The sequence below is a fragment of the Pteronotus mesoamericanus genome, unplaced genomic scaffold, assembly GCF_021234165.1.
Source record: "Pteronotus mesoamericanus isolate MK-2021 breed Mesoamerican mustached bat unplaced genomic scaffold, CSHL_Meso_final contig_20, whole genome shotgun sequence".
Taxonomy (NCBI): Eukaryota; Metazoa; Chordata; class Mammalia; order Chiroptera; family Mormoopidae; genus Pteronotus; species Pteronotus mesoamericanus.
Window position 1 is genome coordinate 18,298,386 of NW_026555085.1, and position 25,744 is coordinate 18,324,129.

The 25,744-nt window shown below is 34.5% G+C and overlaps 1 protein-coding gene across 1 annotated transcript; it reads right to left on the reverse strand.

Annotated features, from left to right (window-relative positions):
* Positions 1-287: 287 nt before the first annotated feature.
* On the reverse strand, positions 288-24,128 carry CRISP1 (cysteine rich secretory protein 1). The gene is made up of 7 exons (XM_054568803.1): positions 24,060-24,128; positions 17,205-17,333; positions 13,499-13,589; positions 12,269-12,417; positions 7,612-7,709; positions 3,841-3,929; positions 288-814 (listed from the first exon to the last, which is right to left on the reverse strand). Exons 1-7 carry the CDS (start codon positions 24,126-24,128, stop codon positions 669-671), a joined length of 771 nt encoding a protein of 256 aa, XP_054424778.1. The 3' UTR covers positions 288-668.
* Between the last annotated feature and the right edge of the window lie 1,616 nt (positions 24,129-25,744).

Below are 25,744 nucleotides of genomic sequence, written 5' to 3' on the forward strand. Positions count from 1 at the left end.
AGGGAGGCAATATCTTCTATACTCTGTGAATTAAGCTTTATATGTGATCGGTGCTGAATCCATATTTTGTCAAAGTAAGGACACACAATTTTTTTTCCCTGCTTTAGAAATGTGTATAGATATAGCAATGAAATAATAAGACACTTAAACCACTTGCAGTTAAGCACTATTTACCTTGCAATGAATGAGACTAGACCCTTGGTTTGCTTTGTAGATTATTTTAATGATTGATTTAAAATAAAAGTAAAGGAGTGAGGAATTTTTAGTTTATGTAAGTTATACAGGGTAGACAAACATCTGGTTGGTGGGATGTGCGAAAAAGCAGGGGAAGGAGTTAAAGAGAGGAAGAGGGACCCAGGGGTGCCCTCAACTGAGTTATGTCAACGTGAGAAGTCTAATCACAAGGTTATTAAATCACAAGATTTAAATATGAGGCTGATGTTGAACTAGACCTTTCACTGCAGAGTGAGAAAATTGAAAACAATATTACTTCAGGATGTATCAAGACAGGAATGGGTGGCATTGATGTAAATATCTGATGCCCACATATCATTAGTGAAAAACTGGGATCTCAAGTATAATTAAAACCAAATGAAATTTAGCAGAAGCTACCGAAGCAAATTAAGGGAAAAGATACAATCCAGGGGACGTTTCCTCAGCATCACACTCTAGCTGAAACCAGCAGCACTTATTTTATCTTTGCCGCAAAGACAACTGGCTTTGCACAATAGTCTAACTGTCTGGTGGCTGCATCCATGCACCTGTTTTAGCATCTTACAGTTAGTGTACTCATCATAGTAGATGCACGGGTTAGCTGAAAGGAAAAGAAAACATGGTTACACAATATTAACTTCAAAAATTCCCTGTCACTGGAGAAAGAGATCATTTCCTTAAAGATATAAAAATAAAATTAATTAATAACTAATTAATTTTGATTATCATAAGCTAATAAAATTAGAAAGGAAAACAGGTAAGGAGTGAGTTATTAAAAAAGATGAAAGTATATTAAGTCTGACATTAAACAGGTTTCTTTAACCACAATTTTTTTTTTTGGCAGAACATATCTAAACAGATTAAAAATGAATCATCTTTATAAATTAGAATGTCATTTTGAAACCATCAACATCATACACTATATATAATAAAGTGCTAAAATTTTTGTTTATTCATTGTAGTCTGTTTATTTGATGTTCTACCATTTAATAAGTAAGGTATAGCTTTGGATTATTAAAATAAATGTACACCCACATATGCTAGGGCTTATTTCTGGGCTCTCTATTCTATTCCAGGGACACATGTCTGTCATTAAGCCAGTCCACACTGATTACTGTAGCTTTGTAGTAAGTTTTGAAATCAGGAAGTATAAGTTATCTAGCATTTTTTTAATGAAAAAGTTAATATATTAGCCAATGAAAAATTATATAAAATCTGCGTATAGAATAGGAAAGTTTCTTAAATAATCTCTTTACCCAGAAATTTTTCTTAAATAAAAATGCAGTGGGTTCTAACCTATGAACAGGCACATATATTCATCAATATTCTTTTAAATAAGTTATCCATCATTATCCCACTGTCTTCTGATATGTAATATTTTAGAAAAATATGATGTGATGGATTTTTTCTTTGTATGTAACATAGTTTCTCTTTGACCTAAGTGTTTTCATTATTTTTTTTCTTTTATTCTTTTCTCTCCTTAGTTTTATTGAGATATAACTGCTATATAACATTATTTTAGTTTAAGGTGTACAACACACTAATTATATATATATATATAAATAGATAGATAGACAGATAGATACTATACATAAATATTATATATATGAATACTATGTATATCAGATTGTCTTTATCCATTTATCTGTTAATAGACTGGTTGTTTCCATGTCCTGGCTTTTGGTAATAACAATGAACCTGAGGGTGCAGATATCTTTTTGAGCTAGTGTTTTCAGTTCTTTTGGATAAATAACTAGAAGCAGAGTTGCTGGATCATATGATAGTTCCATTTTTAATTTTTTGAAGAACTTCTATACCACTTGCCATAATGACTGCACCTGTTTACATTCCCATCAACAGGGTACAAGGGTTCCCTTTTTTCCACATCTTCACCATCACTTGTTATCTCTTGTCTTTTCCATAATAGTCATTCTAACAAGTGTGAGGAAAAAACTCATTATAGTTTTGATTTACATTTCTCTGATGATTAGTGATGGTGAGTGTCTTTTATGTGCCTGATAGGAGAGAGTGTCATAGCGTTAAGGGCAGTCACTCTCTTCTTTGGAAAAATGTCTATTTAGTTCCTCTGCCCACTTTTAAATTGGATTGTTTGGAATTTTTGTTGTTGAGTTGCGTGAGTTCTTTATATATTTTGGATATGAATCCCAATTCAGATATATGATTTGCAAATATTTTGTTCCATTTATAAGTTGTCTTTTCATTCTGATAGCTTTCTTTGCTATGCAGAAGCTTTTTAGTTTGATGTAGTAGCACTTGTTTATTTTTGCTTTTCTTGCTTTTGCTTTTGGTATCAAACTTTAAAAGTCATTGCCAAGACTGATATCAATGAGATTTCCCTCATGTTTTCTTTTAGGAGTTTTATGGTTTCACATTTCATGTTCAAGTTTTTAATCTACATTGAGTTAATTTTGTATATGGTATAAGAAAGTGGTTCTGTTTTATTCTTTTTCACATGGCTGTCTAGTTTTTCCAACACAATATGTTGAAGCAACTACCCTTTTTCCTGTATATACTTGGCTCTTTTGTTGCAAATTAATTGACTACATATGCATTGGTTTATTTCTGGGCTCTGTCTTCTGTCCCATTGGTCTATATTTCTGTTTTTATGTCAATATCATACTGTTTTGATGACAAAAGTTTGTAATATAGTTTAAAATCATGAGTGTGATACCTTCAGCTTTACTCTTTTTTCTCAAGATTGCTTTGATTATCTGGGGTCCTTTGTGGTTTTATGCAAATTTTCAGATTAATAGTTCTATTTCTATGAAAAATGTCAATGGAATTTTCATAAGGATTGCATTGTCTGTAGATTGTATATGTATATTTTAATGTATATTTTAACAATATTAATTCTTACAACCCATGAATATGTAATATATTTTCATTCTTTGTGTTTTCTTCAATTTCTTCATCAATGTATTATACTTTTCAGTGTATATATCTTTTACTTTCTTGGTTAAATTTATTCTTATGTATTTTATTCTTTTTGACATAACTGCAACTAAGATTGGTTATTTAATTTTTTGACAGTTTGTTATTTGTCTACATAAACAGAACTAATTTTTGTGTATTGATTTTGTATCCTGCAACTTTACTGAATTCAATTATAAATTCTGGCAGTTTTGGTGGAGTTGTTAAAATTTTCTATATACAATATCATGTCATTGAAATTAAAAAGTTTTACTTCTACATGCCATAATAAGGTCAGGCAGGTAGGGAAATTATGGAGCAGCAAGCAATGTGAGAACGCTGGTAACTTGAAAGCAATATGTCTAATTTAAAGGCTTCAGTAAATGAGCCCAGAAATTTCTAATAGAGCATAGAAAGATTTATACTTATGTTAACGTTTTATCTAGGGTGCCCCTGTTTGGGTCTTTAAATTTTAGGGTGAACACTTGAATTTAGACTTATTCCCATTCTAATAGATTTCATCAATGGTCTAGGTAGCTCTGGGGAGAAGGGAAAATCAACTAATGTTGATCTTTCCTGTTAAATGATTGAGATAAAAGTTATAGGACAGTGAAATATTATTCAATGATTGATTTAAAAGACTCATGATTCCTAAATCAACAGTCAACATTAAGTGAACTGGAATGTAAAACTTACTACAAAGTTTATCTTCACAGTTATTTGGACAGGCTTCACATGGAATTCCCAGCATATAAGGTTGATTTTTTATGCCAGGTTCATTTCCCCTTTAAAAAAAAAAGTGGACTAATAAAATTGATGTTTGAAAAACATATAAAATGTACTCATTATTCACAATCAACTTTAAAAACAATTTTTGAAAACCACTTGTATATAACAGTGATAATCTTTAAAATGGGTTTACTATTTCTAGACTAACAATGATGATAATTTCTCTCTTTAAATGTACAACTGGAAACTGTGGTATCCTAAGAATATTTTGAGGCAGTTTGCACCTCTTTGGACAGTCAAGTCCTAAGTAGCAGGACAGCCTTAGAGCCATTTACAATAGGAAACTTTTCTTTATATTCATAAGGAATTGATTAACGGTCATGCAAAAGTACATGTTCTTAGCAATGCTAAGAAAAGTTTTGGGTCAAGACGGCAGCGTAGGCAGACATGGCTCACCTCTTCTCACAACCATATTCAAAATTACAACTAAAATATAAAACAACCATCACTCAGACCATTGAAAATCAAGTTGAATGGAAGCCTGACAACTACAGAATTAAAGAAACCACATCTGTTGTGACTGAACAGGCAAGCTGGTGCCATATCTGAGACCCCATCAACATGGCTAACATTGTTTGACCTGCTTTGGGGATCCCAAGAGACTCGGCCTGACCCAAAGTACAGGCCCACCCAAGCTCCTTTTCTATATGAATGGCTGGTCTTGGCTCATGCTTCACAACTTCCTAAATCCTATCAAACAAGCAACAGGTGGCCAACACTAGCAGCAGTGAGCCTAGATTTGCAGATTGGCTTCACCTGGGAATCTCCAAGCCCAGCACAAGTAGCAGCTATCTCACATTGCTCTGTAGCTCAGGCAGGGTGGCCCCAAGCAAAACACAAGTGGGGGCTGCCAACAGTAACCAAAGCTCAACTACAGAAGGAGGGTATACTCAGTCCACACGAAGGGCACACCATGTGTGCCCAGCTTGGGTGATAGGGGAGGCTGTGCCACTAGACTCTATAGGACACTTATTACATTAGGGCACACTACCAAGAAAGAGAGTCAAAGCAGTTAACCTACTACATAGAAACAAATACAGGCAGGTTCCCAAAATGAGGAGACAAGGCAACATGATTCAAATGAAAGAACAGATCAAAACTTTAAAAAAAGAGCTAAACAAAATGGAGATAAGCAATCTATCAGATGCAGAGTTCAAAACACTGGATACTCAAGGAACTTAGAGAGGACCTTAACAACATAAAAAAGATCTAGTCAGAAACAAAGGATACACTAATTGAAATAGAGAACAATTTACAGGGAAACACAGAAGAGTGTTTGAAGCCAAGATTCAAATCAAAGCTATGGAACATAAGAAAACAAAAAACAACTAATCAGAACAAGAAGGAGAAAAAAGAGATCTGAAAAAAAAGAGTATAATATGATTAGCCTCTGGGACAACTTCAAGAGGTCCAACATTTGCATCACAGGAGTGCCAGAAGGGGAAGAGAAAGAGCAAGAAATTTAAAATCTATTTGAAAAAATAATGAAAGAAAATGTTCCTAATTTGGTGAAGGAAATAGACGTGCAAGTCCAGGAAGAACCAAGAGTCCCAAACAAGATGGATACAAAGAGGCCCACTCCAAGACACATCATAATTAAAATACCAAAAGTTAAAGATAAAGAGAGGATCTTAAAAGTACCAAGAGAAAAGCAGTTAGTTATCTGCAGAGGAGTTCCCATAAACTTCGCTGATTTCTCAAAAGAAACGTTGCAGGCTAGAAGGGTTTGGCAATAAATATTCAAAGTCATGAAAAGCAGGGACTTACAGCCAAGATTGCTCTACCTAGCAAAGTTATCATTTAGAATATAAGGACAGATAAAGAGCTTCCCAGACAAGAAAAAACTAAAGGAGGCCATCATCACCAAACTGTTATGATATGAAATGTTAAAGGGACTTATTTAAGGAAGAAAATCAAAACTATGAACAATAAAATGGCAAAAAAATACAAATCTGTCAACAGATGAATCTAAAAAACAAATTAAGCAAATGAGAAGAACAGAGACAGAATCATGGATACAGAGAGCATTTTGATGGTTGCCAGGTGGAGGGAGGTGTGGAGGAAGGTGTGAAGAGGTGAGGGGATTAAGAAACACAAATAGGTAGTTACAGAATAACCATGGGAGTATAAAATACAGTATAAGAAACAGAGTAGCCAAAGAACTTATATGCATGACTCATGGACATGAAGAATGGTGGAGAGATTTCCTGTGGGAGTGCAGGGTGCTGTGTGGAGGGGGAAAAGTGGGAAAAATCAGAACTGTAATAGCAAAATCAATAAAATGTAATTTAGAAAAAGGAAAGAAATTTTAAGTGCATGGGGATTTTCTATTTTTCATCTTGCACCACATCATAAGAAACTTGATACACATTACTGTCTTTTATAGAAACATATGAGGTATTATAAAAAAATAAAAGTACACTAGCATGGCTAAATCTAGAGAGTTTTGGGAGGGAGTGAGTAGGTAAGAATTTGCAGTTCTGAGATCATTTGAAATTGCAAAGAAGACAGGCTTACTTGCAGATATCTAAGAAAACAATGTGGATCACAGCTGATTTGTACTTAATATCACTTAAAAAATAAATTAAATGTTTTGGCTCAAAGAACATTGTACCTAACACTTTTTCTCTTTGATATTTATATTGTTAAAATTTTACCTTAGAAAGGAAATTTATCACTTAATTAAGGATTTTTGTCAAAAACATGGTAAAATCTTTTTCCAAGAAAATTCTCCTCACTCTACTTTCTTTACTATTTCCAGAAGTTCACCACAGACCATCAACCCCTTCAAAGATTCAGTACAATTGATGAGTTATAAATGCAAGCAGATCTTACTTTTCTCAGTATTAATTACATAGATAAAGTCACATTGTATATTAACTACTAAAACAAAGACATAATAAGACCAGAAATAAATCCTATAGAGCTATTATATGATATTTTATATAAATTACATATATGGTGATTTTAGGGAACTCATATACAGTATAGAGGTGGTAGCATATTATCAGATAAATCATTTTCATTGGTTCACATTGAACATCTTTTATTGTGCTACACATATGGGACACAGTGGTAACACAGCATGAGGACAAAGGAGTACACCTGCCCTTCACTGAAGCAATCAGATTATTTCTTCTAGGAACTGATACTCACACTGTTGAACATGTAAATTTAATTTCTAAAGAAAAGACATACACCAATAGTTACACTGAAAAGCTAAATACAAGAATGCTTGGATTTTTCTGTTTATTCTTGATAATCCACTATGTTTCTGCCCTTGTATTATAAAAATACTCTGCATTGTTGAAGTAAATATCCTCTTTCTTTTTCTTTTCTTTCTTTTTTTTTTTTTTGCTTAAGCTAGTTAAAATTTGTCTCCCTTAACTAATATTACTTTAAATACCAATAATACATAGCAAAGCTAGGGGTAATAGTTCTGAATTTGGACATTCTATTAGTAATATATAGATTTACTTACAAAAATATGATGTAAAGAGAAGTGTGTGTGCATGTGTTTAATATTTTAGTTAATGACTAAATGACATTTTATCTCTAAAGTTCTGCTTAACTCATATGATGTATTCATTTGATTTTTATTTTATGTTTGAGAAACTAGAATAAGGGAGGGGGATATATTTCTAAAAGTTATGTGAACCCAAGCTGTATAATACATACTCATGGCAATAATGACAAACATAGAGATATTGAGGTGATGTTCTTTTGCAGCATGGTGACACGCCGCAGCCAATGAGGTAAGAATAAGCCCAAACAATCTGTAAATATAAAGACATTATTTTATTAGTAATGATATTTTGCTAAATGGTTATAATATGAATATTGTTATCTATGATTGAAAATAAACATCTTTGCTGTTAGGGTACTTTGAGTGTAGCTTATTAGGAAGTCATAAAAACAGAAAGATTTCCATGTTTATAGTTAACACATATACATATCACACTCAGTGGCCATCATTGACTGTGGCTCGTTCTCTTCTTTCCCTCAAATCTATATGGAAAATCAGGATACTTGATGAAGGTGGCTTGGTGATTATACAAAAATCAAAATATGGAGGAAACTTTACTTAAGCATCAATGAATAGGCATAGTGCAGAGCAATGAGTTGGCAAAATAACTCAGGTTCAAATTTTTATCTCTACCTCTACTTGGCGGGATGATATTTACCATGATATACCATGATATTGTAGTTTTATAGGACAATGTCCTTGTAATTAGGAGATACATATTAACATACTAAAAATTAAGTGTCATGACATCAGTAACTTACTTTCAAAGGGTTCAGAAAAATGTGTATTTTTATAGACATATAAACAAATTTGACAAAATGCGAAGAATTTATAAATATAAGTAGGAATATATATTTATTAGACCTTTAATGAAAATCCTTTGTGGACTTAAAATGCTGTGAAATAAAAGGCTAGGCAAAGAAGAGTGGTGGCAGAAAGATGATGGATTAGGAAGTTCCAGGTCCTTATTTTCTCATGGATATAGTAAAAATAACTACTAGATTCTGGCAAAAATAACTTTATAGAAGTTGTGAAAAACTGTCAAAGATTTATAGCAACTAAGTGAACACCAAATTAAGGAAAAAAAACATAATTGAAATGGTAGAAAATTTCAATAACTTTTTACTCTTCTTCAACATACTGCCTCTCTGCTTGCCACAGCATTATTGGAAGTAGATGGTCTTGATTCTGTTTCCTCATCTGGGCTGGAGGGAGTAGAGAGGACCTTATTCGCAATGTTCTAACCTCCCATGTACTGCCCCAAGGAATAGTCTTGTTTTCCTGATTTAGAGTACGGATGGTAATCTGTGGCATAATTCAGATCTCAGGCTAGGAAAAGCCATGGGAAACAGGGGACTTAGCTCATTAAAGCTGAAGAGGAACTACAATCCCACTGACACCTGGGGCAAAGGATTATGTGTAATAAAATACTGTAGAACATGTTAAATGCCAAAAAGAAGAAGAGATGAGAAATTGTGGAAAATTAAGACATTTAAAAGTAGCTATGCATTTGGGGCAATTAAAAATAAACCAGAGACATATTCTCAGGAAAGATACCTGCTCAAAAAAAATAACATAAATTGACCCCTAAATTTTATCCTGGACTGATGCCCAGTCTCAAATATTCCCTGCTAATCAATCAAGGTCTTTCCTAGCAGTTGGAAAATACTGGAGAAGTTGCTCCTTTTGTTTAAATGCCCTATTTTCAACAACAACAAAAATCACAAGGTATATAAAGAAACAGAAGAATGTGGCCCATTAAAAGGAACATAAGAAATCACAGAGACCATCCCTGAATATGCACAGGCATTAGACTTACTACACAAAGACTTTAGGGCTACTATCTTAAATATGCTTAAAGAACTAAAGAAGAACACAGAAAAGAAACTAAAGTAAATCAGGGAAACAATATATAAACAAAATGAAAATGTCAAAAAAGATTAAAATTATCAAAAAAAAGAACCAAATGGAAATTCTGGAGTTGCAAATACAATAACTACATTCAAAAGTTTACTACAAGTGATCAGTAACATATTTAAACAATCAAGAGAAAGCATTAACCAACTATCAAACAGGTCATTTGAAATTATCATATCTGACTAGCAAAAAGAAAAAAGGAATGAGGAAAACTCAACAAAGCCTAAGGGGTTAGTGGGACATCATTAAGTAGACCAGTTTTACATATTTTGGAAGCGAAAAAAAGATTATATAGAATAAAAGTAGTAGAGAGATTAATTGAAGACATTGTTTAAGATTTCTCAAATTTGAGGAAAGGCATGGGTCTACAAATCCAAGAAACTCAATGATCTCCAAGTAGAATACAACCAATACTAAGATATATTTAAACTGTCAAGAGTAAATATTCAGAGAAAACCTTGAAAGCAGGAAAAATAAAGTGACTCATCATGTATAGGAATCTCCAGTAAGATGATTAGAAGATTTCTCGGCAGAAAACTTGCAGTACACACAGTAGAAGACAGTGTGGTAATATAGTTAAAGTTCTAAAAGAAAAAAAAATAGTGAACCAAAAAGCATATACCTTGCAAAACTGTCATTCAAAAATGAGGGAGAAATTAAGATATCCTCAGCAAAACAAAATATGAAGGAGTTTATTGCCACTAGATGTGCTCCACAAAAAATTCTGAAGAAAATCTGTCAAGTGAAATAAAAAGAAACTAAACAGTAACTTGAAGACATATGAAAATATAATGATTCCTAGTAACATAAATACACAGTGAAATATAAAAATGAGGATCATTATAATTTTGTTTTGTGTGTCATTTTTAATTTTTTATAGGATTTATAAGATAAATGCATAAAAATAATAATAATAACTCTATCTTAATAGGTGTACAATGTAAAAAAATAATTTGTTAATGGTTACATAAGCAAGGTGCTGGAGCTGAAAATAAGTAGTTTTCTTTGCAATCAGTTAAAAATTTAACACAGATTATTACAATTTTAGAACATTACATATAATCCAGATGGTAACCAAATAGATAATACCTATAGTATACACACAAATGGAAATGAGAAGGGAATCAAGATATCCTACAACTAAAAAACAAACAAAAACAACCTGGTTAAATAATGAGCAAAGGACTTGAAAAGACATTCCTCCGAAGAAGATACACAACATGGTAGAAGGAAGGAGAAGGGACTCGCCCAAGAACATATATGAATGACTCATGGACATAGACAACAGTTTGGGGATTGACTATGGGAGTGGGGGATGAGCTGGGTAGAGGTAGGGAAAGGTGGAAAAATTGGGACTACTGTAATAGAATAACAATACAAAAATTTAAAAAGAAGATCTGCACATGGCTGATAAGCACACAAAAAGGTGCCCAACATCATTAATCATTAGAGAGATGCAAATCAATACCACAATGAAACACGACTTCACACTTACTGCAGTTTGTATAATCAAAACAAACAAAAAAAATCAAATATAAGAAGTGTATGTGTGTTATGTATTGAATTTTTATGTGCCCTCAAAATCCATATTCTGAAATTTTAACCAGAATAGGGCTCTATTTGGAAAAGTATCTAGGGAATTAATTTAGGTTAAAGGAGGTTATGAGGGCGGGGCCATGATATGATAGAATTAGTATCCTTATAAGAGAAAGCACCAAAGCTCAACCCCCTCTGCAGGTATGCACAGAAGGAAGACCATGCAACAACACAGTGAGAAGATGGCCATATATAAGCCAGGATAAGAGCTCTCACAGAAACTGACTATGCTCCAGATATTCACAGACTTGAAGCTTCCAGAACTGTGAGAAAATAAATTTATATTATTTAATCTACCCAGCCTGTGATATCTTGTTATGACACCATACAGTATAGATGTAAACATTTGAAATTTCACCGGGAATGTAAAATAGTACAGTTGCTGTGGAAGACAACATGCCAGTTCCTCAAATAATTAAATGTGGAATTACCATATGATCCAGCAACTCTACATCTGGGTTTATATCCAAATTAATTTAAACAAGATATGAACAGATACTTGTACACCAATGTTTATAGCAACATTATTCTCAATAGTCAAAAGGTAGATACAACCTAATTATCTATTGATGGATGAATGGATAAACACTAGGTGGTATATACATACAATGAAAATTTTTTTCAGCCTTACAAAGGAGTAATATTCTAACATGTGTTACAACATGGATGAATGTAGATTGAAGATATTATGCTAAGTGAAATAAGGCAGACATAAAAAGACAAGTACTGTATGATTCAATTCATAGAGACAGGAAGTAGACTAGTAGTTGCCAGAGAATGAGGAAAGAGAGGAATGGGTACTGTTTTACTGTTTAATGGGTACTAAGTTTTAGTTTGGGAAGATGAAAAGTTCTGGAGAAGGATGATGGTGATATTTGAATGTAGTTAATATCAGTGAATACTAATGGTATATAATTTCAAAGTGGCTAAAATGATACCTTTTATAATATATGTGAATATTATTTTACCACAATAAAAATAAACTGGAAAAAGGGGGTTTCTCTGTATGATACAATTATTTTCATTATTTACAAACATAATTTTTAAATTATTGATATTTTATTATTTTTTTATTCCCATAAAAATCAAATATGTAAAGGAGGTAACATCCACTCTAAGTGATCTACTAAGGGAATCACATCTCCTTGTGTTGCAAGTTATAAGAGGAACTCAGTGGGTTTAGTATAAGTTTGCAAAAGGTGGGTAGAATGATTTTTCTTTGCTCTCAATCTCCTATTTTTTGCATAGGATCATAGTCACCTATGCAATGTGTATATTTGCCAGTTCACAAGTTACCTGAGCATAATGTTCAAATGTTTTCTCCTCATCCATTGGTGACCAGAAGCCATATCGAAAATATTTAGACTCATTGTACCAGATTCCAATTACGTCTGACCATGAAATAGCATAAGATGTCAAATGCTTATTTTCTCCACAGAAAGTATCTGAAAGGAGAGAAAAGGGCTGGGTCATAGTCTGAAAATATGAAAATACTTTACAGGGATGATTTCCTTATTTTACTTTATAAATGTTTTATTGGTCATCCAAGCAATGTCTTTTAAGAGGAGGCAAACTCATTTGTATCTCTGCTGGAAATCTTCTTTCTCATTGATGAATAAACATCTGGTGCTCAGATTTGGTGAGAAACTGACAGTACAAGATAATGTGCAAAGTTTGTAAATCAAATAAACCAACATTTCAGTCTCTGCCACTTAGCTGGTGAAGAAGGGTGAAATCAGTCAGAGCAGACTATGACTTGTAACAGGGCTGATGGTGTGAAAACAGCTACGCTGAGGTATTAAAAATGTAAGGTCCTTGAAATAAATATTTGCTCATTTAGCCATCCCACTTGTGCTGTGGGCTCTTAATTCAGGAGTGCATATCACTCCTGAATGCCTTTGGGGAAGACAAGACACATATTGCTAATTCACTGCTCAACATATCTGGCAAAGATGCCCAATACTCTATAAATATGGAGGTTTCATTAGTATTGTTAAATATTTTATAATAAAAAACCTCATAAATATTAATCTTTACTTGAGTAGGAAGTAGTATTGGCTTTCCAGGAAACTAACAGTGACACACCTATTATATATGCCATGAGATGGAGTCATTTTTGAGCACCTAAAATTGTTCTTCTGGGAAGCTCAGCAGAGTTGAATATAACTTCTCAACTGTATTAGTATTCGAAAGCCCAAGGTATGGCAATGCTGTGGGTGGCTGAAATAACGTAGAGTGGAAACCTTTAGCTACCTATCTGCCCATACAGTCATCATTGTATTACTCAACTACTCTGTAACACTGAGAGCTTTGATACTTTTCTTTTGATGGTTAGAACCTGGAATTTGAAAAAATTGAATATCCAAGCTTAAAAAATTAATGAAACAGTGTAGTGGGCCCCAATTCATTGTCATTTGTGGAATAAATGTAAATATAGATGACAGGAATTAAGTTACCCTTTTTGGTTACTTAACAATCTCTGAGGACCTGTGAGCGCAAAGGGGAGTCATATAGACGTATACCAACTTGTAATTCGCCTCCTAAGTGCATTGCTCTCTGCCAAGTCACAATCCTTTGACAATATTCTGGCATTTTCTGCAGCTTCTTCATTCCAACTCTACAGAGGAAGAGTAAAATATTGTACAAACACAAGATCTTAACATTTCCATAATAAGATTCCAGTTTGTTGTTTTTAAAAACCCAAAGCTAGAAATATCCTCAATTTAAATAATTTAAGATAATTTAAATAATTATACTAATTTAAATAGTCTACTGAAAGAGGAAGATATGACTCCCAATTCATTGTTTTAGCCTTTGAATTTAAAAAATCAAAATTTGATAATAAAGTTCAGGTGTAGCTTCTCTCTCAGAAGTACTAAAGAGGTTAAGTAAATACTTCCAGTAAAAAATACCAAAGTTAGAAATCCTCCCATCACTTATTGGTACATATTATTTAATTTTTGAATCTGTTTCTTCATCTGCAACCTAAAATTCTACCCAATTATTTATTCAAGAATTTTAATATGATACCTTATGCAATAAGATCATGATATGGCAAATCTTGTATGTTCAATAAATAAATGACTGTGATTAGAAGCAGGTACAGTGTCACACATCTCCATATAAAATTGTGAATGACAATAAAAATTATATCTAATACTATCTGCCAGGATCTGTTACCAATTGTGTATGTATATTTCCTTGTTTTTACTCACAGCAATCGTACAAGAGAAGTACTATTATTATTCCCATTTGCAAATGAGAAAATTGAGGCACAGAGATGTTGCATTATTTGTTAAGATAAAACAACAAATATGTGGCAAAATCAGAACTGGAATCTAGGGTATTCTGGCTCCAGAATGAGTGCTCTTAGCTCTCAGCATGTGTCAATTGTGCTGAGTTAAAGCATTTCATTTGGTATATTTCCCAGTAAAATGAAATGCAGAACATCTATATCACTAGTTATGGGACTCTGTGACAAACGTTCTCCCAAATATCTTTTCTTTCTCACACTGTGTTACATTCATTTGAAAGACTGTTCAAATATTGGTATGCCCACATTATCCACCAAAGTTGTGGAGATGGTGTTTCACTACAGGATTTTACAGAAATCATTTAGCTACTCTTTAGAATAATTCTTGGATGACACTCTGACAGAGATTTACAATGTTTATCTTTGTCTCAATGTTTAACTATTATATGCATATGCTGCCATCATATTTGTTTCTTAGAATTATACCTCAGGATGATTAATTTAGTAAACTAAGATGAATTAAGTAATTCATTAGCCTAAGGTCAAAGTAAAAAACATGGTTTCATAGCGTTTGATTGTTTCATTCAAGAAAAGATTTTAGTAGTGAATATACCTCACTGAAGAAGTAGAGATAACACAACACATCCCATTAGGGTACAAGATCTCCTGGCAGTGGAGATGTCATCATCAGTCACACCCATTAGTACAAAATCTAGCCTATAGCGAACAGGTTACCAAATGCTCAGGACTGGAACTTAGCTGGCTCACTTGTCGCTGACTACTTGTGATACATACCGTGATGCACTACCCAGGTCCCTCTCTGAAATAAGAGAGGGACTTATTTCCTCCTAAGCTGGGAGTCCTGCCCACAGAAAGCTCTACTACTTGCCTGTCCTTCATAAAATTGTCCTTATTCATTACCATTATTCCTTCTCTGGGCAGCCCATGTCCAACAGCTAGTATGTGTGGGAACTATAAAGGCCAGGCCACCTCCCTCCAGCTCAGGACAACTCAGAAAGGTTGTCCTAATTTTAGAGTTTCCCATGGGGGTAACTGAGGCCTCCATTGGGACTGCATCATAATCCAGCTCCTCTGTATGCCCAATGTTGTTGCCCTCTCTACCTTCAAAGTCAGGCCTAAATCTGGAGATTGTTCCCCAATAAACACCCAGCATGCTAATTTGCATTTCAGGCTCTGCTTATCTTACTGTGTAAATTATCTGCAACATTCATTATACAGTCTGTTGTTCAGACCTCTTTGAGGAAGCTCTCTAGGACATTACTTCTGATTTATATTAATAAGATACCTTATTTTTGTGATACATCCCTGATTAAAATCACAAATCAGTATTGCACCAAAACTATGAATTCTGCCTTTAACAAGTGGTTCTGTTTAGTCAGTTTTTAACCCAAAGTACAGAAACTTTTTTTTTAAATACCTGCCTGGCAGTCGTGATGGACTTTTTAGCCCTACAGTAATTCTATCATTTTCTTTTTATCCATGTCCTATGTATTGTTTATGGAAGAACTCAATTCCCATATTCCCTTTAAAATATTATTGTTTTATTAGTGAGCTTAATTTATCATCTTGTTGCTCTCTCATACCTTTTGCAATTTAACCCTTGAATACATTCTTATGTTCTAATGTTTCCATTGAATAAACCCCTTCAATCCACAATAATGAAATTCTGAAATCAGAACCTGTAATTTCCACTTACTCTGTAACTTCTTCAATGCCTCTTAGCTACACTTGTTTGTTCATCTGGAAAAGACCATGTTTGTCCTAAGCAAAGTAAACAATTAAGGGCAGGTGCCTGGGGCTGGCCATTTATAGTTGTATCTGTACTGATCCAGTACTTATGACTGGAGAAGCTACTTAATTTCTCAGAGGTCCAGATTAATCATCTGTAAAGTAGAAATGATAGTATGTAATCACAGAATTATTGAATTAAATGAATTAATATGATAGGTTTCAAAAGAATGACTGTCAATAGTAAGCACAATAGGCACATCAGTTACAACACTCACAATGTAACAATGCTGACAATAGCCTTTGATTTTTATTGTTTTGTTCAAATAACACTTAGGATTCCAAGACAACCAAGAGATAAATTTTGAAATCATTTATCTATTCACTTGCTTCCTCTCCTTTGTCACTTGCATGAGGAAACTGTCACTTAGAATCGTCCTCCAGAGTCTGTCCTATTTTTAACCCTTGCTACTTTAGGCCACTCCAGGGTTCAAGGAACCAGGACAAGGTTCCCCCAAAACCTGAATGATACTTCCATGAGATAATAAATGCAATGCTAATCACCTGAGACTTCCCTAAATTTGTTTTGTTTCATAGCACCTGATAAAGCTCACATACGAGGTTTATAGCAGGAATATAATTTCTCTCTCTTTTTATGAGATGCAAGGGAAATGGAAAATACACTTGTTGATATCTGTTTACCTGGCAGCATTACCTGGCTTAGAATCTGGACATCATTATTCTTAGTAAAATGCCTTAGCTTCTTGGCTGTTGCCTAGGGAAAACAGCTATTAAAACGCCTCAACTTGTTAAACAAAGTTTGCTGTATTGAGGATACTGACTGACAGCATCAGCATCAGCAGGAGCCTGACCTGGTCTCCACACCAGACCTTCCAAATCAGGAGCTCAGAGAGAGGGACCCAAGAACCTGCGGTGCACCCAGTTCTTCTGGTGATTCTGGAGCACACTCAGGTTTGAGAAGCACTGTTCTAGAGCACACTGTGAATGAAGCCAGCCTGTTTGAGTTGGAATTGTTACTTTGTCGTTTAATAATTGCATGATTTTGAGAAAGTTATCTTCTCTGGGCCCCTGTTTCTTCTGCTGCTATGCCATAGGTTTGCTTGTGAAGACCAAACATAGTATAATGAAAATGAATAGGACTTTATAAAAACTCAGTAAACACCATTACTGTTATCATCATCATTATTACTGCTGTTTGAATAATCTTACCATTTTCAGCATGTTGCTGGCTACTGGAACTACTCGTCTCCTGAAGGAATTATGTAAATTAACAATTTCTTCTTGGACAACTGCCAATTCAGTAAGGATTGTACCATATGGAACCATCGCTAGTTTTGCCTGTTACCAGAAAGTTAATTAATCTTCCTTCTTTTAACTGGAATTTATCATGTTCAATATATTACTGTACAGACCTACATACAATTTTAATTTATAGTTTACATTGAAAAATGACAAAGAGTATTTTAAAATTTGTTATCTCAATACATTAGTTTCCATTTCTCCAGTACTAGTTTTGAGGATTTCTTTATGTCTGTCTGACATTATACAAGCCTATAGAGCAGTGCAATATTCTGTGATGGGGTTTTGGAAGTTTGTTAAGTGGTACTTTGGACCAGGTTGTTGCAGTTGTTATTGGGCAATAGGAACCGCAATAGGATGTCTTGGTAGCATGTCTTTTACTGACTGACTTTACTTCCTTGGCTCACTCCCCACTGTACCTCCAAGTGTTCTCTTTGCTTCCCTGTTAAACCACTTACAGTTGAATTCTTGTTTAAAGGTATGTGTCTATGAGAAAGTAATATAAGAGATTCATTACTGAGTATAAAGATTCAAGTCTCTTTAACTCAGATTTTACATCTTTGTCTTATATGAGAAAACATTAATATTTATATCTGTAAGTATAAAATATGATTCAAATCAGCTATAATCTAGAATTTGTGTGAAGAAAAAAATATGTTTACCTTTTATCCTGCAATTCATTAAGAAGAAAATAACTCCTTCATGTTTTAGGTTAACATTAATTATAATAAAGAGCAGCTTCTTTTCTGTGTTTGTGATATACCACATATACTTCTTATCTTTAAAAACAGTGGCAGAACTTATGTGGTATGATTTGAGTGATATCTATTTATTCCTCAACTACCATAGTACTATCAATGTAGTTTCTGAATAGACAGGATCAAGTGTCATACCTTTTTAAAATATAGAAATATTTAACATCATTTATTTTATAGCACTAGTTTTAAGGAATAGAGAAAAAGCATAAAGATGGAACTTCAGAAGACCTACATAGTGACTGTTCCATGGGGACATTATTTTCTCAAAAACACACTATTTTGGTGCTATTTCCCCTTCATACTGCAGGTTGCTCTGGTCTAGACTAGAGGAGAATTTGGTGGCTCACAAGAATCCCCTTATCATTTTCAGACTATAACTCACCTTGCTTCTCTGGAAAATCCTTCCCCAGTAATGGCATTTAGTGCTCCTGTCTCATCTCTGAGTATTTTGACAATTCTCCTGTCATTTCCTCTTATTCATAGAATTGGGTCTCCTGAAATAAATTCATTTTGTCCTCCTAATGACTCAGTCAAATTGAGGGATTCTGGAACCCACAATGATAATTCTAGCTGACGTCTCAAGCCTTTGAACTCTTCTTCTCATACCTGTCCTTTAAGGTTCTTTAGTTCTCGAACTCAATGGTCATAGTCTCCATCTCATGGTCCCTTCAAAAGGCCAAACCTCCCTACCTAATCACCTGGTCAAGCATTTCACTGACCATGATTTCCTATTCTTCCAAGCTATTAATAATTTCAGTTATTCTATTAGCCATTAATCTCATTCTTTATTTTCTCCATTTGCCCTCTCTTTTCTTTCTTTTCTACCCATGTCCTCTCATTTCAACAATTGTCTTGCTAAAAGACTGAACCCAATGCTTGCCCATCCCCAATTAGGAACACCCCGACTTTGGATGGGACCAAGAATTTCCCTGCCTGCATTAAGTCAGCTGGGTATTGGCCAAAAGATAACAGAACATAACTAATATTGGTACCACCCAATATCAGGATGTCTAATCTCAAGTTGTCCTTTAATTCTGCTTATCAATTCTACTCATTTACTTGCTTACTCCGCACTGTCTCTCTCCACGATGTTATTACAGAACTTGTACACTTTACTCCAATGAGTACTTCCCTCAATAGATTGTGATATGTCTTATTTTCTTCAGTGAAGAGAAACTATGAGAGGGCAGCTACTTCAACTTCTTTTTATACTGCAGGTAAGTCTCTTGTGGTACTATGGAACAGGTTGTACTTTTATTTTGGAAACTATTTTATGAGGTATAATTGAGATGTAAAATGGCATACATATTCAATGTGTACATCTCAATGAGTTTGTAGTTTAGTATACACTCAGGAAACCGTCACCACCATCAAGACCATAAACATCATCTCCTAAAGATTTTTCCCACCCTCTTTATTGTAACTATTGTTATTTTTTTTGTGTGTATGTAGTAGAAAGACTTAACATAAGGTCTGTCCTCTTGACAAATTTAAAATAGGATAATCACATGTGAAATAATTAAACCAAACCCTTCTTTTATACCATACATAGATATCAACTCAAAATAGATTAAAGACTTAAATGTAAGACCTGAAATTGAAAAAGTCTTGGACAAAAACACAGGTAAAAAGCTGCTATTGGACTTGGCAAGCACAGGCTATCAACATAAGAAATGTTCAAACCTGTAGAGAATTTTTATGAGTGTGAGTCAAACTGACCATAATTGCAGGGAAGCAAAACCTCAATGGATTGAGAAAATCCTCAGGAGAATGGAAGTAATGCACCTTATTTTATATATTACAATCAAAAGTGGATGTATAAATGGATTACATGAAATCCATTGGTGATACAGATTAGGGAGGCAGGAGAAAGCAAAGCAGAGAAACCCCTAGGATTGGATAAAAGGTAAAATGATAGACATATGTTTATTTTACACAGGTGAGTATAAGAGAGTTGGCAGTTAACAATTAACACAATAACAATGAAGGGATTTGTGGTCTCACTCTGGTGCAGTGCCTGTGGTTTGAGAGGCCCCGAAAAAGGAAATTTAACACTCCAAAGGTATGTTATCATAGATTCAAAAAGACAATAGACAGGCTCTGATGGACTTTTGTCAGAAGGTTCTAGCCTAGGACATACCTGCCTGCCATGAACTGCTTTTAGTGAGGAAATTTTTAATTTCAGACCATCCTATGTGGTTCCTTTAGATCTCTGAGTTTGTAAGGCTGCCACACAGGCCTCCCCTGAGCTTGCCAGGTTTAGTATGTGGCCCCCTTTTCAGTCACAAGACAAAAAAAAGAAAGGAGACGAATGGGATTACACTAAACTAAAAAGCTTCTGCACAGCAAAGGTAACAACAAAATGAAAAGGCAATTTATAGAATGGGAGAAAATATTACAAATCATATATATCATAAGGGATTAACATCCAAACTATATATGAGACTCATACAACCTAATAGTATAAAAAAATGAATAAATAACCCAATTAAAAATTACTCAAAGGAAATGAACAGATATTTTTCCAAAGAAGAAAATACATGAAAATGCTCTTAACCTCACTATTCATCAGGGAAATGCAAATCAAAACCACAGTGAAGTATCACCAAACATCTGTTTGAATGGCTATAATTAAAAACAAATGATTTCAAATATTGGCCATGATGTGAAAAAAAGATAATCCTGTTATACAGTTACTGAAAATGCAAAGTGATTCAGCCATTATGAAAAATTGTATGGGGTTCCTCAAAGAACTAAAAACAGCTCATTCTCTCAAAAGCACATTTCAGAACCAGTGTTATTTAGTCTATTCTCTTCCATTTTCCCCCAAATCCCCTATTACACATTATCTTTCCATTTAATCTGCAACCAGTATTTTTTTGTCTTGGTCCATCCTACTGACATTTATTCATAACGATATTGCTTGTATCTTAAAATAAACAAGCAAACCTCTTGAATTATCTCACTTCCACATTCAATCATTGTCCTTTCTATTTTCTTTCCCTGTCAAAATTCCCAAAAAGTTTTCCAGCACTGGCTGTCTATAGTTTCCAGCTGTTTAAGTAACAATAGTCTTACATTCACCCTGTCCTCATTTATTCCACTTCAACAATGGGTTTATATGACTGGTGATACACCTCCCCAACTTCCCTCTTCTCCCACTAGGCATTAGACCATGTCTAGAGAAATTTTTGGTGGTTGTGACTGGATGAGGGAGAGTACTCTGCCACCTTGTGGTGAGAGGCTAGTGATTCCGCTGAACATTTTACAAAGCCCCAAACAGCCCTGAGCCACCAACAAACTCAAATTGTAAATACAATATATTCTCTAAATATCGTTTTTTATTTTTAGATTTTATTTATTCATTTTTAGAGAGAAGGGAAGTGAGGAGAAAGAGAGGGAAACATCACTGTGCGGTTGTCTCTAGCACACCTTCTACCAGGGCCCTGGCCCACAACCCAGGCATGTGCCCTGACTGGAAATTGAACCAGCAATCCTTTGGTACAGAGGCTGGCACTCAGTCCACTGAGCCACACCAGCCCGGGCTTCTCTAAATATCTGTAGCCTACTTGGTCTATTGGCAGCTAACTCCTTTGACTAAGCTGTCAGTGTAGAAAGAGTCTTTTTCTTAGTGTAAGGGATGACACATTCTCTTTGTCTTTCTCCTGCCTCTCATAGGTTTCTTCCTTCACCTGGACTCACTGGCCTCCCAGCATTACCACCTGCCCCATCATCTCTTCACCCTCCCTCTCACTGTCCTATCCAGTCCCTCGCAGTCCATTCTCCAGCCATCAACCAGAGTAAACATTTCAAAGTACAGACACAATGGAGTCACCTTTCTGTTAAAAGCCTCAGCAGTTTACAAGTCTTAGAAAGAACCAGATCTTTAACTGAGCCTATGAAGACCCTGCTGACTTCCCAAGCTCTCTTTAGGATATGCTCCCCTCCTTTTCTCTGCTTTAGTTTCAGTGGTTTTCTCTTTGTTATTCCGATGTGCCGGTTTCCACACTGCTCAGAATATTTGCCTAAGCCTGTCCCTTTGTTCGTACGTTCTCTCAGCTTGCTCTGCCAAGCCATGTCTCTATGCCCTTTAGATCTGAGGTGTGATGTCCTAATCACCAGAGAAATCACTAATTACATTCTACAAGATCAAACCAGCTTAATTACCTGCTTGCCAGTCCCTACACTTTCTAAGACCATATTTTGTAACATTTACCAGATTCTCATGGAAACTATATCTCAGTTAAAAAAATATTTCTGTCCAACTGGATGCCTAGTACCCCAGTAAACTCTAACATTAAAGAGAAATTTAAAATAACATTCAAACCTGGAGGTCAGTCCATTTACTTTATATCTGGAGTTTAAAAATGGAAAGTATTACACTTTTGGAGGGGGAGGGGGACAAGTTAAAACAACTTACCATTTACGTTAACTGAGATATGTATTTGAAGGGCTCTATTTGTCTTATATTCATATTGCCTTTTAAAATTCTTAAGCCTTAATTTTCTGAGCAGACTGTCTATCAAATTACATGCAAATGTTCCAATAACTATCTATTTATAGAATGTAGACACCTTGTTTATCAAGGTCTTCAATCCTTTCATGTTTTTCCTTTGTATTCTTGGACAGTATTGGATATCAGTATGTGATACTGATTCCTCCTTTCACATGTCAACCTGGGCCAGCCTGTCTCCCAGAACTTGGGCTAAGTGGTCTACACCAGTGTACTATTAACTAGGTCTTACAGGCAAATGTAACTTGCTCACTGCCTGCCTTCCCCAACTCCCACCCCTCCCCCACTCTGAAATGGTCTCCATGCTTCAGCCCAGCTTTCCTTTCTTGTGAAGTGTGAAGATCCACCCTCTACATTGAGGGAAAAAATGGATAGAGATTCAAAGGGAAGGAAGGAGGAGTCTGTGAATGATACGGTCTAAACCAACAACCCAATAGTCTAATGCATATCGATTCTCTTTTGTTTATAATATTTAGTAACTTCCATGTCTGACTTATTTAGCATATAAAAATACAAAAACCATTTTCTATTCCAAAGCTATTAACTCCAACTTATAACACAAACATTTTAGGAAACATTAAAAAGTATAATGTTTTCTTTATATCATTGAGGTATCTAGAGGTACATATTAGTGGGTGAGCACAACATATTTGAGCCTTATTTCTTACTATACCTTTGAGTGTTCTGTTGCTTCTGATTGAGGTTCTTGTTTTTAATAAGTAGTGAGATTCAAGCCTTCTATATTTAGGCCATGGCTAATACCTCCATATACATGGTCTGGCACAAATAACGCCTCTTTTTTATTACAAAAGCATAAGCATGTAATTCTGTAACACAACTATATTGCACTCAAGCACACCATATGACATTTTAGGTGAAATGTTCAAATTAAAACTATAAATTGTTACACCCATATTATTGCCCTACCAACCACACTCGAGCAGATGTTACTTCTGCCAGACCCTATATAATACTTTTCTCCTTACTGTTGGCACCATTCATTTTATGTTTAATTTTAATGTGTTAAAATCTTGTTATAGTTATAAATTAGATAATACAGTTTGGATATTAATGGAATACTTACCTTTTCTGAGTAAACAAAACAAAAGTGCTTTTTCCCATTTAGTCATGGACAATACATGGATAAATTATAAATAAGTAATTCTTGCCCTACATTCTCAGTGTTGTTGTTTTTTTTTTTTTTTAATTTTCGAGAGGGACTATAATAAAATAAGCATGGGCCCATTGAACCAAACTACTTATGTTTACTGTTCGGCTCTGCTGCTTCCTAGTTATCTAACCTTGGCTACATGACTTAATGGTTCTCTATAATATAAGATTAAGACTAGCACTTGCCCAATAGAGCAACATTGAGAGTTAGGTGAACGATAGGCAGAGTTCTCACAACAGTGTTTGTAACAAGGTGAGTCTACTACAAGATTAGCTCATATTGTTTCCAAGAAGTAATTATGAAATACATAAACCTCATAAAACTCTTACAGTCAAAACAGGCAGAAAACCAGCAGCAGCAGCAGCCAAAAATAAGAAGTGTTTCATTGTCATCCCTGGAAAGAAAAGTAACATAGTTTTAGATCATTTTCAACTCCTGAGATAGTTTTGTAATCAGACTTTTTAAAAACCACTTTTACATATATTTACATTTTCTGCAAAAAGAAACCAGCAGGATCAGAACAAGATTTAATATGTTAGTCATTGGGATCAAGAGGGGAAGAGAGAACTGTGATTGGAAGAATAATAGACTTAACGTCTTAATCCCTGGAACTGTTGAATATGTTACATTTTATGACAAGAGAAAATTAAAGTAGCAGATGGAATTCAAATTGCTAATCGGCTGACTTTAAAATAGGGAGATTATCATGGATTATTCATGTGAGTTCAATGTAATCACAAGGGTAGTTAAATGTGTAAGAGGGAGGCAATGTCAGAGATGACTCATGAGAAAGGTCTTACCAGCCACTGCCAAGTTTGAAGCTAGAGAAGGGACCATGCACACCAAAGAATAAGGACAACCTCTGGAAGTATCAAGAGAAATGGACATGGATTCTCCTCTGGGCTCTCCCTGCTGATCCTTGATTTTAGCCCAGTGAAACTCTGACCTCCAGAACTGTACAGTAATAAATTTGAGTTATTTTAAGACACTAAGTTTATCATAATTTCTTATAGCAGCATCAGGACAATAATATAAAAACTCAAAAAGATTTGATTTGAATTCTCAATTGCCTATAGAAAGAGGTATGATCTTGATATGAGTAAGTTGTATACGTGATTTAGCGACATTCTATAACATCTGATTATTCTGCCAAGAATGGTTGTCATTGGGAGTCAGGAAAATCAGTTAATATACCCTCTCCTTTATTTCTATTCAATGGAGATTGCTTTAAGGTATTAATGAGTATGGGTTATTAAGTTTGGCTGGCATCTTTTTTCCACAATCTGCCGAGTTTATTTCTGAGTCCACCCTGCTAAGTGATAAGCAAAAGAGGCTAACAGTTTGATTCTTATTTTAAAGAAAACTTCCAAAAAGCAGGTTAAATGATGTATGCAGACTAACACACGTAATGTGGTTTGTTACTGCTCTCAAGCTTCCCCTGCTCACTGCCAAACATGTCTGATATCAGGAGAAATCTGTAAATAAATTTTTTCAGGGAATATGCACATGCAAACAACCTCTTCTTTATTATTTTTTAGTCATCTTTTTCTTTCCCTTCCTCTCTTTTTACCTCCAAAATGTCACATATCCTTAAACCCCAACATTTATGATAATATTGTGACATAGATAATGAAATAGGCATCCTAGTCTCTTACTTAATCCTCAAAAACGCCAGTAAAACACATTTTTTTCTGAGTTAATTGAGGGAAAAATGAAATAAAAAAGACTTACAGAAATATAGTAAGTTAATATATGTGAACATTAATATTTTGTCTCATTATTTACACAATTATTTAAAACTACAATTACATATGTGTGTATATATATATATATACACATTTATATATGTTCACTAAAGTGTCATTATTTAAGTCAGGCCCCATTATGAGGCTGTCTGTAACTTCTGTTGTTGCATTTTCTGAGGGAAAATTTGGGGGAGCTGGTGTGTATGCTCATTAACTTAAATATTATGATGTTTTCATAGGTATACATTAATATGTACCTTGGT